General features: G+C 42.1%; 1 protein-coding gene across 8 annotated transcripts in view; it reads right to left on the reverse strand.

The window, feature by feature from the left end:
- NHSL1 (NHS like 1) overlaps nt 1-12,236 on the reverse strand; it is a 181,592-nt gene that overhangs the window by 47,855 nt on the left and 121,501 nt on the right. For 7 of the 8 annotated variants that reach the window (XM_017825923.1, XM_017825927.1, XM_017825926.1 and 4 more), the window contains exon 2: nt 6,721-6,873. In XM_017825923.1, the coding sequence (XP_017681412.1) occupies nt 6,721-6,873 (153 nt within the window). Of the gene's footprint in view, nt 1-6,720; nt 6,874-9,143; nt 9,631-12,236 lie in introns of those variants that run through there. The other variant, XM_017825929.1, reaches the window with a different exon arrangement.

Raw genomic sequence — 12,236 nt, forward strand, 5'->3', positions numbered from 1 at the left:
GTCTAAATCAGATGCAAGTGTTTAAGAAGAATTCAAACTAAAAGGAACTCTGCCACGTGAAAATACCTTTAATGGGGTTAAGTAAATGCAGACACTCTTTTCTTGGAGTTTTTAAAAAACAAATACATTTAATCTCAACCTTTAAGTCTCCAGGTAATCTGCATGATTTAGCGATACAGAAAACCTTTCTAATGGCACTAAAATGCCACAGCCATGACAAACTGTATTTGTTAACAAGCTGTCACTAGGGAGTGTTCAAAATAATTATCACCGTTTGTCTCAATTTGAATTTCTGCAAGTGTGTTATATGACTGCATTTAGTGGTGACAAGATGTCTTAAGTTTAACAGTGCATTTGCTTCCTTTTGCATGTTTGATGCTTGCATTAAAATAGTTGTTTCTTAAGACAATTGAACACACCTAATACAAAAATATGACAGGATTTTTCATTGTTTTTTTCTCCTAGGACACTTTATGTTAAGTGTAAAGCTACCTAAAGTGCTGGAACTAAGCACATACAACATCCTAATCTAACAGAGCAAGGAGGAAGAAAAGTAAAAAGGAAATCAAATGAAAGTCTGATATTCCTTATGATGGAAGTTGCTTTACCTAGCACTGAAACAACAACGCAGATAGTAAGAGTTCCAATTTTTTCTCTCTACTAAAGGCGTGGATCTGACATGGGGAGAGCTTCAATACTCTTTCAGGTATATCTTCCTAAGAACACACATTCATCTAGTTTAAAAAAAACAACAGTATCACTGTTATCATATTGAAACAAACTTTTATTTTCTTTAAACCCTTTCACTGGAATTGCTTTCACTTATGTGTACCATGTAATTAACCTACATATAACTACCCTTCATATTTTTAGCACTTAGTGCTGCACTATATAAACTAAACCTAAAAATAGGGAGCCTAAATGCTTACAAGTAGCTCAGTTTTGCAGCACAAGACCAGCTTTCAAACATGTGCAGTGTAGACTCCTGGTCAAATTTTGTTTCATTTCATTTGACTACTTGCTTTTTGGAATTCCTTATTAGAAAGGACAGTTGGAATATGGAACTTGGCCAAAACTATAAACAGATGTACCGTTAATTAATTCAGTAACAGTAAAAAAATGCAGGATACACTGGCAGAAGCTCTGGTAGTAACTTGACAATTGAAATTAAAATAATGGGAAATAAGTTAATTTCTATTTTTTGATTTTACAGTTCCAAGTCCTTTCAGGAACATATGGTTTACTCCTAGCCTTTAATGGCCTTTTACTTCATTAAGGTTTCCAGTTGGTAGGGATTTCACATCTTGACATCTCTCTGAACCTGAACCAGATCTACTGTTAATATGAAGTGGTTTCCCCTATTTTGCAGCTCTTTAATGAAACATAAGATTATTTTAAGTCCATAATCTTCTCAGCAGGATTATTGACTAGTAGGGCTGACCCTAATATTGCTCATCTGAACAGTGATCTGGCAGATGCACCAAGAAAACAAAGGCTAGACACATACCTGTCTGGAGGGTCTTGCAGCAAGGCATAATAGAGGCTTTATGACTAACTACTTAAATCCGGTTTTATTTGACAATGCTAACCAGATGTCTTCTGGAAAACAAATCAAGTGTTTCAATCACTGCTGCTTAAATACATTCCTTGAATTTGGCCAACAAAGCTAAACAGAAGCTAGAGTCAGCCAAATCCAGCTCTTCTGAAGATGAGATAATAAATGAATCATCACAGACAGTGGAACAACGAGCCCTATATTACGTATGTAGCTTGAATCAACACAATTACCCTGGGGGTTGGGGGGAAGGAAAAAGTACAGGCAGTTGTGCAGGAAGTTTCAGCAGTTATAGTCTGAAAAGGGGTATGAAAGTCAACATATAGAGTGTTCCCATCATTTACAGCTACACCTTCCTGCGTACGTATCTGACACCTTGTTATCTATCTGCTGGAAAGGACAGAAAGCCTGGGCAGTGACCAGCAGTGTGTGCCAAGACATCTCCCCTCATCTGCAACTTGAACAGCGCAGAGAGTATGTCCACAACACCCTGCAGGAGTTGGCTATCTCCTAACAGCCTGGTATCATTTCAGTCTCACTGTGTTTGCCCTTTAATACAGCTATTTCATTCCTGCCCTTTATGCTGCCTCCCAGCTCATGAACAAGTGACAATACACAACAGCGAAGCCTGTACTCCCTCCACAGCTTTTTCTTTTTTTAAAGCAAAAGTGCTCTACACTGCTAATTGCAGGAACTGGAAGATAACTGCCGCTTGGAAATTCAAGTCTGTATGTCCTGCTCTGGCTCCCAGCACTGCAACTGACTTATATCCACATCTGAGGGAGAATATAGAATAGTTCAAAGAATGTAGAAACAAAGATAGTTCAGGTACATAGTAAGAATTTTTTTGCTGTTCCTTCACTTCATCATAGTTTGCAAGATTATCTGAGGCTAATGCATTCCAGTTGAATTTAGGCTTTCCTCTTAGGATATTGGACCTACATCTGTAATTAACTGCTAATGCTGCAAACCTGCCCAGGAGGTAAACAGGCACACTTACGATACACTCCAAGCAGTAAAGCAAAGCAACACTACCACACTGCTGTCTCTCCTCCCAATGTTCATGCTTCATGCCTTACTGACCGTCAATTTAAGAATATAATACAGTTCAGAAAATGAGGATTAGTCTCAATTTACTTTTATTACCAAATATTTGTGTTGCTGCTGTAGTCTACAGCTGTTGTATCTGCACTCCCACCTGAAGATCACTGTACTTCAGGGACTTCCTCAGACAGTGGTTCTTCAAATACAACCATGCAACCAGCCAGATCTGTCAATGCACTGTGTCAGGGATGGGAGCTGTTTTATAGTGCTACCCTCTTGACCCTGGTTGAACACTCACTAAACCTCTTGGCCTCATGGACCAAGAACACAACAGGAAACATTGCAGTATGTGGCACTTGTTTCTTCAGCACAGGTAACAGCCTGCCTCAAGAAACAATGCCACTCTGAACAACATTAAACTCACAGCTCTGCTATTGTCCAGACCAGACTCTCAGAGCTGGTCCAGCCACTCTGTAGATGTGAACAACATGAGACTAAACAAGTCAAGCAGTCCTTCAGCCTTGGAACAGAGTATACAGTCCAAGGGAAGAGCACTGATTTGACGATCCTGGCCTCATGCAGAGCCTCAGCTCTTCCTTTCCATCTGTTGTCTTCACCTCCTGTTTTCATGACTTCCTAGGAGGAAACAGTGGCATGAAGCAAAGTCACACAAGTCTCCTCAATGGTCAGTGTAATTTTGTTTCTATTTGAACATCTGTACGTGGAGAAACACCTTCAATAAGATGACCATGAAAACATCAGGAAGAGGCCACATAAGACAGGCTTTCGGGAAAGGTCAGTTTGAGCAGCTTGGCCCTGAGGGTAAGAAAACATGCACCTTGGATGGCACGTGTCACCCTATCTGCTTCATCAGGCACCCCAAGGGCCTGGCTCCTTCCCCAAAGGAAGGGAGAGTCTGCTTTATCCAATGCAAACAAAACAGTAAGGAAAAATACTGTATCTATCACTTCAACCCAAGAACTGCATAATTTTCTAAACGTTTAAATCATATTGCAATGGTACCATGACTATGAAGTGCAGCTGAAAATGTTCTTCTTCCCTAACCATCAGATTAAGCCACTGAGACCTTTAATTTCAAACGAAGTAACACAGCCTGGGTTAAATATATCAAGGCACTGATTTCAGTCAATGACAACTTTAAATTTTAATATAGGTTGCATAAAGCAACTTCAGTTCTCAAGAACAGATATACTGTGCATCACAAACTTTTCATCTTCTAGGTGCTTCATTTTTTAATTCAGTTACTGGACAATACTGCTTTTTAAAACTTCAGAGGGCATCTGAGCCTCTGCATGCCTAAAAAAGATTAGACAGCTTTACCTCTGTTATGAACACATATGAGTGCAAGATCTCACCACCTCTACTTGAAAGTAGCTTCATAAAGGAAAAGCACAGTATTTCTCTTTGATTTCAAAGGGTAAAAAGCTAGTTCATAGTTACAAAAAGCTAAAATATCTCCTCATACAACATCTACTGTCATATGCTGCATCCACTTGCACACCGTGATAAGCAGAGAATATGCTTATTCTCAATATGTAATATACAAAGTAAAATAATAAACTGCACAAAAATTAATGAAATAATCTTTTCCTCCTCCAAACAAAATACTACTTCCTGAAAAAGCATGCAGTGTACTTATTTCTCTCAAGACAGGCTGGATACCATACATTTCAATATTTCTAACCCTAACCTTTTATTCTTAAACCAAGTATTTCTTCACTGCTGTGCATGTCCACTACTCCATTTCCTACTTACTATAAAGAAAAGATTAATTCTCCTTTAGTTCTACTCCCTTCCAGTTTGTGCAAATGCTTTCCAGAGACAAAGGGGATTCATCCCACTCTTTCTGCACAGAGTACAGTGCATCTTTAATCCAATGTTATTCACTCCCCACCACCACCTACTGCCCCATAGTTCACCTCAACTGAAGAATATGAAACACCGAGGAGATGCCAAAATGCAAGCTTCATCATGAGGCCAAGAAATGCAGAACTAAAGTTTCTATGCTAGCCCAATGGTGCTTCTCATGACACTAGTTTACTTCAAGCTCTTCTACGCTACAAACACATAACACTGAATTTATGTTCTACCCATCAAAAGGCTTTGGAAAACTCTGTCTTTTCTAAAGCAACAGGTAGCAGTTCAGCAGTTGTCACAATTTCAACAGTACTTTTACAATGAATGAAACTCTATTCTGGATACAGAACTTTTAACCCAATTCTCCAAATACCATCAGAAGCACCAGTACCTTCCTGATTTCACAGCGCTGGCTGAAGCAGCAGCAGGGTAAAACTGATAAAACTTTAGTCAGTGCCTCTCTTCCTACTCAGAGAGCCTATAGGCAAGAATGAAATTACTGCAGTGTTGAATTCATGCTGTAGCGTTTTAGGACAGTTACAGGCCACAGAAAGTTGTTGTTTTAAAACTGCACTTATGAAAAAAATGTGGCTCAAGGAAAGAGCTTGAGGTTAAACAAATAAATAAATCAGTTGCATTCACTAAGTCAGCAGTATGAGGTCTGATAAAGACATCATCACAGTTGCTTCTCTCTCAGTTACTACCTTGAAAGCGCAAAGCTGAAATTCACTTCACTACCAAAGAATCCTACATCATGTACACAAGCCAGTTTATTTAACACAAATGGCTAACTAGTAAGTTGTAGTAATACTGAATAGCTTCTTTTTTATAATGAGCAGCAGCTCCAGAGAAAATCTCAGCAGAGTGAAGTAACTTCAGCTGTGTAAGCTGGAGGAAGCAGCATATATTACTTGGTTTCACACAAATATATCAGACATAAATGTATTTAAATACAACATGAAACTGCAGTAGATACTTTTCTGATAAAACTCAAGAAAATCAGTGCATAATTTTAGCCTGCGCAGGGTTGTTTTTTTTTTTTTTTAACAGTCCAAAACAGAGTGGAAAAAATATTAGCATGAGTGATTAAAGTTCACAAAACGCTAACCACAACCAGTATTCTTTTAATCTCAAGCAGGCAAATATTTTGATTTTGTAAGGAACTGGTAAGTGTGCCTGCAAGTGAACAGTATATGTTCCAAGGCTAAGGAGTTGCACAAATGTATTAATCCAATAGTAAGTATAGAGGGCACACAGGCTATCTGCTGAGGCATGCATGAGCCAATAACGCTGGCTGTCAAGACTCCCCTATTAAATGATAATGAAAAGCACCCAGTAAGAGACAGTGAAAATCAATTAACTGGGGAAATGGCAAGAGAAATACAATATGGCGGTTGAACATATCTCTATTCAGACATACAAAATGAAGCTTTCTTCATGTCTAAAAAGCAGAAATGTCAGGATAAACAAATAACAAATACAATATTCTTTTAAAAAGCAGGTTAACTCTGCAATCTGTAAAGAAACATCTAGGTTAACCTTTTCCAGAACACGGACATTCTGCTGTTATTTTAAACTTATTGTCTGCCCCAGGGACAGTCGATCTGCAGGCCTCCCCGCTGGCTGCCTGCCTCCGTCCTCATGGTTGCCCTAACACAACACAATGGCTCCTATAACAGACTGTATAGGTACATCCCCAATGAAGGTACTAAGGGTAAAAACTGGTCTTTAAAAATATGCTGTACCCTTCTGCAAGAAACCACTTTTACCACTGGAGGAGTCCTTGCAAGCGCCTTGTTTCCCATTTCCCCTTTCTCCCCTCTGTGCCTTTTCCAACTTCTCACAAGTAGCCACAGCCCTGGGAATGACACTTTAGAACAACAGAAGATATCTCCAAATGAAACACCCCAGATATGGTTCTTCATAAATGGACTAATTCAGGACTTATTGAAATGGAAGGTACCACTTTGGAAACATGGAGATGGTCAAAAGAAGCAAGCTTTTCCCCTTTTCCATTCTAGATGCTCTTCCAGGTAACACATTTACTTGCTCCTTCATAGCGAAAGCATTTTTACCCTATTCCCTACATTTGAGTTGGTAAATCCTGCTAATGTTCCAGATATGCTGCAGGCAGAAAAACAAATAAACTTCTTCCAAAGCCTACAGTTTGCATATGTTTGCAAAGACTGTGGCAAAAACTACTGTCCTCTTAGGACATGTCTGTGTAAGTAGCAGCATCTTACCTCTCAGTACTGACTTGAGGTTCAGTTTGGCTTGTCTGTGCAGGTCCTCCACACAAGGTGGTCTTGAGGAGGGTAGGAAGACATTTTCCTGCTGGTGCCATGGAGCAGTATAGTGCACAGACCATCTACTCTCTTCATCTAGGTTGGAAACAGCTGCAGAGAGACACAATAATAAGAAAATTAAATGTTACTGCAGATAGCTCTATTATGAAACCCCACATGTAAGTTCGCCGCACATCATCTAAAAATGACGTTTGCCACTGCAGACCCACCAAAACGCTCTCTAGAACCTCACCTCCCTAACAGTTATAAAACAAACTTCCTCTAATTTCTACTCTAAAATTATGTTCTGCAGGAAACAGCTTTCCCTCTTCCCATGTGTACACTTGCTATTTTATTTACTCTGAACTCGCAACTCTCTTTTCCCCCCTCTAGCTCTCAGTCTTCACCAAGGACATCAGTTTTCCCATCCCCTGATCATCGCTTGCTCTGTGAAGTGCAAAATAGCTTCCTCTTGTTCAAAGGTGACCCTGGGAATGTGACAGTCGTCATGAGAGATTACAACGGGTTCATTTGTATTGGGAAACAACCTTGTCTGACCTCATGCTTGCTCAAACCAGGCAAGAAGATTCCAGTGAAGCAAATAGATTAGCTACCTTCCTTTGTCATGAGCAGATTTGAACAAAAGCAACTCCGTGGACAAATACTTCTCAGAGCACAACAGCACTGAAGAGGGATGTCTCTGGCCACCTCTTTGCAGCCAATACACGCGCGAAAATAAAATACAGACCTTGTTCAAGTTCAAAGTTCCCTACAGACAGTCTAGCAATGAATCAGCCAAAGCACATATTGCAGAGATTTATCATTTATGCTTCCTGAGAGACTGCCACTGCCTTTTGTTTCAAGTTTATCATCAATAAAAACTTCTACAGTCGAATAGCCTTATCCCTCCACCCTGCTGTAAACAGAAAAAGGGCAGTTGGGGGTCATATTTTATGATCCCCCAGGCATCCTCTGGCCTTCAGCCAGTATGCTGTACACATCCTTGCTTTTTAGCTGTCCAAAGCAGAAAAAGCTGCTACAGCTGTGCTACCTCCCAAGCACCTGCCCTGCTGCCGCAGCCCTGCTATCCCAGGCCTCTCTGTCAGCTCTGCATCTTCCCTTCGCTTTCTTCACTGCTGTGCTGCCTGTAGCATCACTTTGTGAAGTTTGTCTGATGCCCCTGTGGTAGCAGAAGACGTATGTAAAACTGGGAAGCAAAACAGAGGCAACAGCCTCCTGACATCTGAAAAATTACTCTTTCCTTAACATCATTGTGCGTCTGCTGGGATCATTTCAGATGGAAATAACTGGTATTTTTTGAAGAAAATAAGCTATGCGTCTCACTTCAAAACCTATCTACAGCCTAATGCTCAACGCCTGCTTTTTCCTAAAAGGACTTGCGATAGTGGGAAGGTCCTTATCTACCTCTCCTCACATTTTTTAGACTAGTTTCAGACCTCGAAAAAGGTTTTTAAAGACTTTCAACGTCCTCATCTCTGAGTCTTGGTGCTGTATCCCATCTCCTCTCATAGACATACCGCCTGCAACAAGGCAGATACTCATTCAGTCTGTGTCCACTTTTCCTGTTCTTGCTAACCAGAGGTCAAACCTAAATCACAACAACCAGACAAGTCACCACCTACCTGGTTACAGCATCAATCACCCCGACCTAACAGAAAAAGTGACAGGTCACTGAAAGGCACCCTCGCCATGCCCTGACTGAGCAGGTGGGTTGGGAGGAGAGTAAGGCTGGAGGAGGAATAGGAGGGAAACATCAGCCGCCAAGCCCACTGTCTGGTTGCAGTCCCGCCACACCAAAATTAGGGTTTACTGCTCATGAAAGCAACATCTGTCATCAAAACTACTCAACGGAAGTGCTGTGCATGTTTGCCAACTAATCTAGCGTGATTTGTCTGTCTTCATGACTTAAATAAAGAATCGTGACTTTGAAAGCCACTCTGAAACTAGAACATCTTTAAAAATCAAACTTCTTCTCAGAACAAGCTTTATGTAGATACCTCAAGGGCATCTGCACAAGCAGAGACAGATGTCTGACAAACCATGAGGACACAGTCCAACACCTGGGCACGACTGACGCGACACTGGCACACCCTGTCTTGTCACCGATTTCCTCATTTCACACTGAGAACTTTGGCTCCTTCAATATCACCGTGACAAAGCATTTCCAAAGCAACAGTGTCCTAACGCAGAGGTCCTAAAGCCCCTCACAAGGCTGCCTCCACAAGCTCCACAATGATCAACGAAGAAGAGAGAAACTTAAAAGAGGTTGCAGGAAGCAGGAGCGAAGCTGAAGGGAACCACACTTTCCTGCAGAACTGGGCTGCCTCCTGAAAAGATAGGGAGCACATGCAGCTACTTACTCTTTCTCTTGAAAAGTTTCATGAGAGATTTAAGCTTTGTGTTGATGAAAACCACCATTTTCAAGGTGTGGAATTGCGATCCTGGACTTGAAGTCCCGTAGAAAGGAGCTGCAGAAAGGTGACTCCCAGATTGATCCTGTTCAAACTCCACACACCAAATTTATCTTCTCCAGGCTTCTCCCCTCCGCCTTTCTTTCCTGAAATCACTTTAAATCTGTCTAGACCTTTCTGATGGACGAAATAATTTACAATTCTTTAACCTGAATTCTTGTCCTCACATGTAACCTTGCGTGCTGAAAACAGCCAGTTTTAACAAGCAAAACAGGAGAAAGAAAAAAACTCCAGTTGTTATTCACGTTTGCGCAGGACCAAATATCGGGCTTTCTTGCCGTGCACGCAGTTACTCTGCTCTTGTTCCCCTTCTTCCCTCCGCTCTCCAAGTTCGGCTACTACAGAAAGTCTCGAGCTGGCAGGTGCTTGCACTCCTTCCCATCGCTCCAGCCGGCTCTGCCGCCCGAGCAGCAGGAGACGCCGGTACCTTCCCAGCCGCCGCCCTCCTCCCGCCGCACCTCCCCGGTGCCCGCCGGCGGCGGGGGGGCCGGGCAGCCCCGGCCTCCTTCCAGTTGCAAATGAGTGTTGCATTTTCGTGCAAATCAGGACGCCCTGCTTTCCCACCGCTCCCAATCTAACTCCTTCTCCCTCCCCTCCCCCCTCCCCCTTCTTTATTTTCACCCCCTCGCTCCCACTTTATTACGGATCAAGAGCGCGCCTTAGCTGGCTGCAACACAGACTGTCGGTTCTGCATTGCCTCCCTTTCCAGCCCACTGCTCCCCCCACAGTCACTGTCATTGCCTGGGACATCAGCCCGCTAATTTTACATATTGAATTTCATTCAGTTACCTCCTAATTTATTCTTATTAGCGTCATCTCAGACCAAATATATGGAAAACAAAATCGAGTTATTTCTGGCTAATAGAGGATCTGTTATTCATCAAACGAAATTTGTGCAGGGAGATGAAATAGCCCAGCTTTTTGAGATGCACATTATATCCTCATGTCTTAAAAAATGTATCTGTACAGAGGCCTACAGCCATGCTTCCTAGGAATGAACTGCAATTTTGCAGAAGTTAAAGGGAAAATTCTAAGCACCAAATGAATGTGCTCAGCAGGGCATGCCCTTCGAACAATGTTCAGGCTCAAGAAGCAAGCCTTCCCTCACAAAGCAAGCTTAGGAAACCCCCTCGGGTTAACAATGAGAAGGATTTTTTCCTCAGGAAAAGAAAAATGCCAGCAGTAGGGGACTCAGGCTGACCCCAAAGCTGCAGCAGGATCTGGCCTCTGGAGCACAGCATGTGAAAAGCAGATGCTCCACAGGAACTTCTAAGTTTCACCAAACAGTTGAGACTCAGCAGTGTGCAGAACAGACTGCAAATGAAGTCTGTTCATCATTGTCTGAACACACTATTATCAACATTTTATCAGTATTTTCCAAATCCAGAGATTTTACAATTACAACATGAGTTTGACATCAAAACTGCCATTAGCACCAGGTCTCTCCAGCAGCTGCTCATCCAAGACACATTTTGAGTGGCTCACCTCTGCCAAAGGGACAGGAGACCACAGTGCCATGGAAGCAATGGCAGGGAAAGCACCTCTGCTTTTTTGCATTGATTTCCATCAAGCACCTTACATAAAAAAATTGCTCTGGCATCAAACTCGGATATCAAGATAACTATTTAGTGTTTGTTTTGAATCAAATACACAATAATGCTCCTGTTATAAGTTTGCCATTACCCAAACATCATTAAACCAGCTTTAAATGCATGCTTGCTGGACACACTCTGAAAGTGAGTGCAGAGTGACTCCATTTCTAACGCCAGCAACACTGCCATCCAAAAGAAAACCAAGAAGGTGGTAACTCCTTTTCTAGGGTGGTGTCAATGTGTTTTAGGATGCAGGAAGTGCCTTTTCCTACACGTGCCTCTTCCTTAGCATGTAAGAAGTGGAGCACTTGCACGGGGGAAGGAGACAGTTTCAAGCTAGAAAATGAAGGAGACTGGGCTACTAAAAGCAAGATAGACTCTTCACAAGGTCTTTATGGAATCTCAAAGAGTCTTGCAAGCCCTGGGGAGCAAGATTTGTTCCCTTTTCATGGTCAAGCCCCTGTGAATCAACACAATCCTGGGTACTTTGGACGGCTCAGGGAACCCTTACCCATTTCACCTCGGGCTACAATGTGTGCCAAGTGCAGTGTTTTTGTTATCGCACCCTCAACCTATCCTGGAGCATTCCTCCCTCCAAAGAACAAGCACTTGATCACTGACCTCTAGCCCTGATCTCCAGTATGGAGGCAGACATTCAAACCCAGTAACAAACAATACCTAAGTTGATGTCTGCCTTTCACCACCCACCCCCCTCGCCGTCCCATCCCCCGCCCTCGACTTTGCTTCCACCTTCCCTCAGGTCATGCTGTTAAAGAGGTCAAACATTAAAAATGGCTATCATGAGGGGCTACCCCCCAAAAAAAACCCATCTGGCTACTTGTATCTGCATCTCTGAGAATCTGCACTAGTTCAACAACAACCAAAACATCTTCCCCACTTGAGACAAACCCACTGACTTCCATGAAATTCATCAAGTTGTCTCAATCCTGCTTTTTTAAAATGTTTTTCCGGTAACAGGCAACTGTCGCTGCACTTGGCATCTAATGGCAGTTCTCTGAGAACTGTAAACATGAAATGACTGCTCCTCTGCACTTTTGCCTCTCTATGTTGAGAGGCAAAGATGGGGCACTTTGAGAAAATTTATACTGCAGTCACTACATAGATAAAGGACTTTAGCCTCCAAGGTTGCCAATCCAGCAGACAAACCCACAAAAATCTTCACCAAACAACAACAACTAACCCACCTACAATTAACTTGATAGGAAAAATTTAAAAGTTTGTTAAAGCTGCATAAACCCAACATCAACAGTAGGTGTGTACACACTGATATCCTTCTTCAAAAGCAAATGACTCAGAGACAAGTAGCAGACTGGGGAGACCTTGCTCTGTGACACACTTGCTACTCCACCTTGGACAAGTTAATATTAAA

The sequence above is a fragment of the Lepidothrix coronata genome, unplaced genomic scaffold (genome assembly GCF_001604755.1).
Source record: "Lepidothrix coronata isolate B3197 unplaced genomic scaffold, Lepidothrix_coronata-1.0 Scaffold123, whole genome shotgun sequence".
Classification (NCBI taxonomy): domain Eukaryota; kingdom Metazoa; phylum Chordata; class Aves; order Passeriformes; family Pipridae; genus Lepidothrix; species Lepidothrix coronata.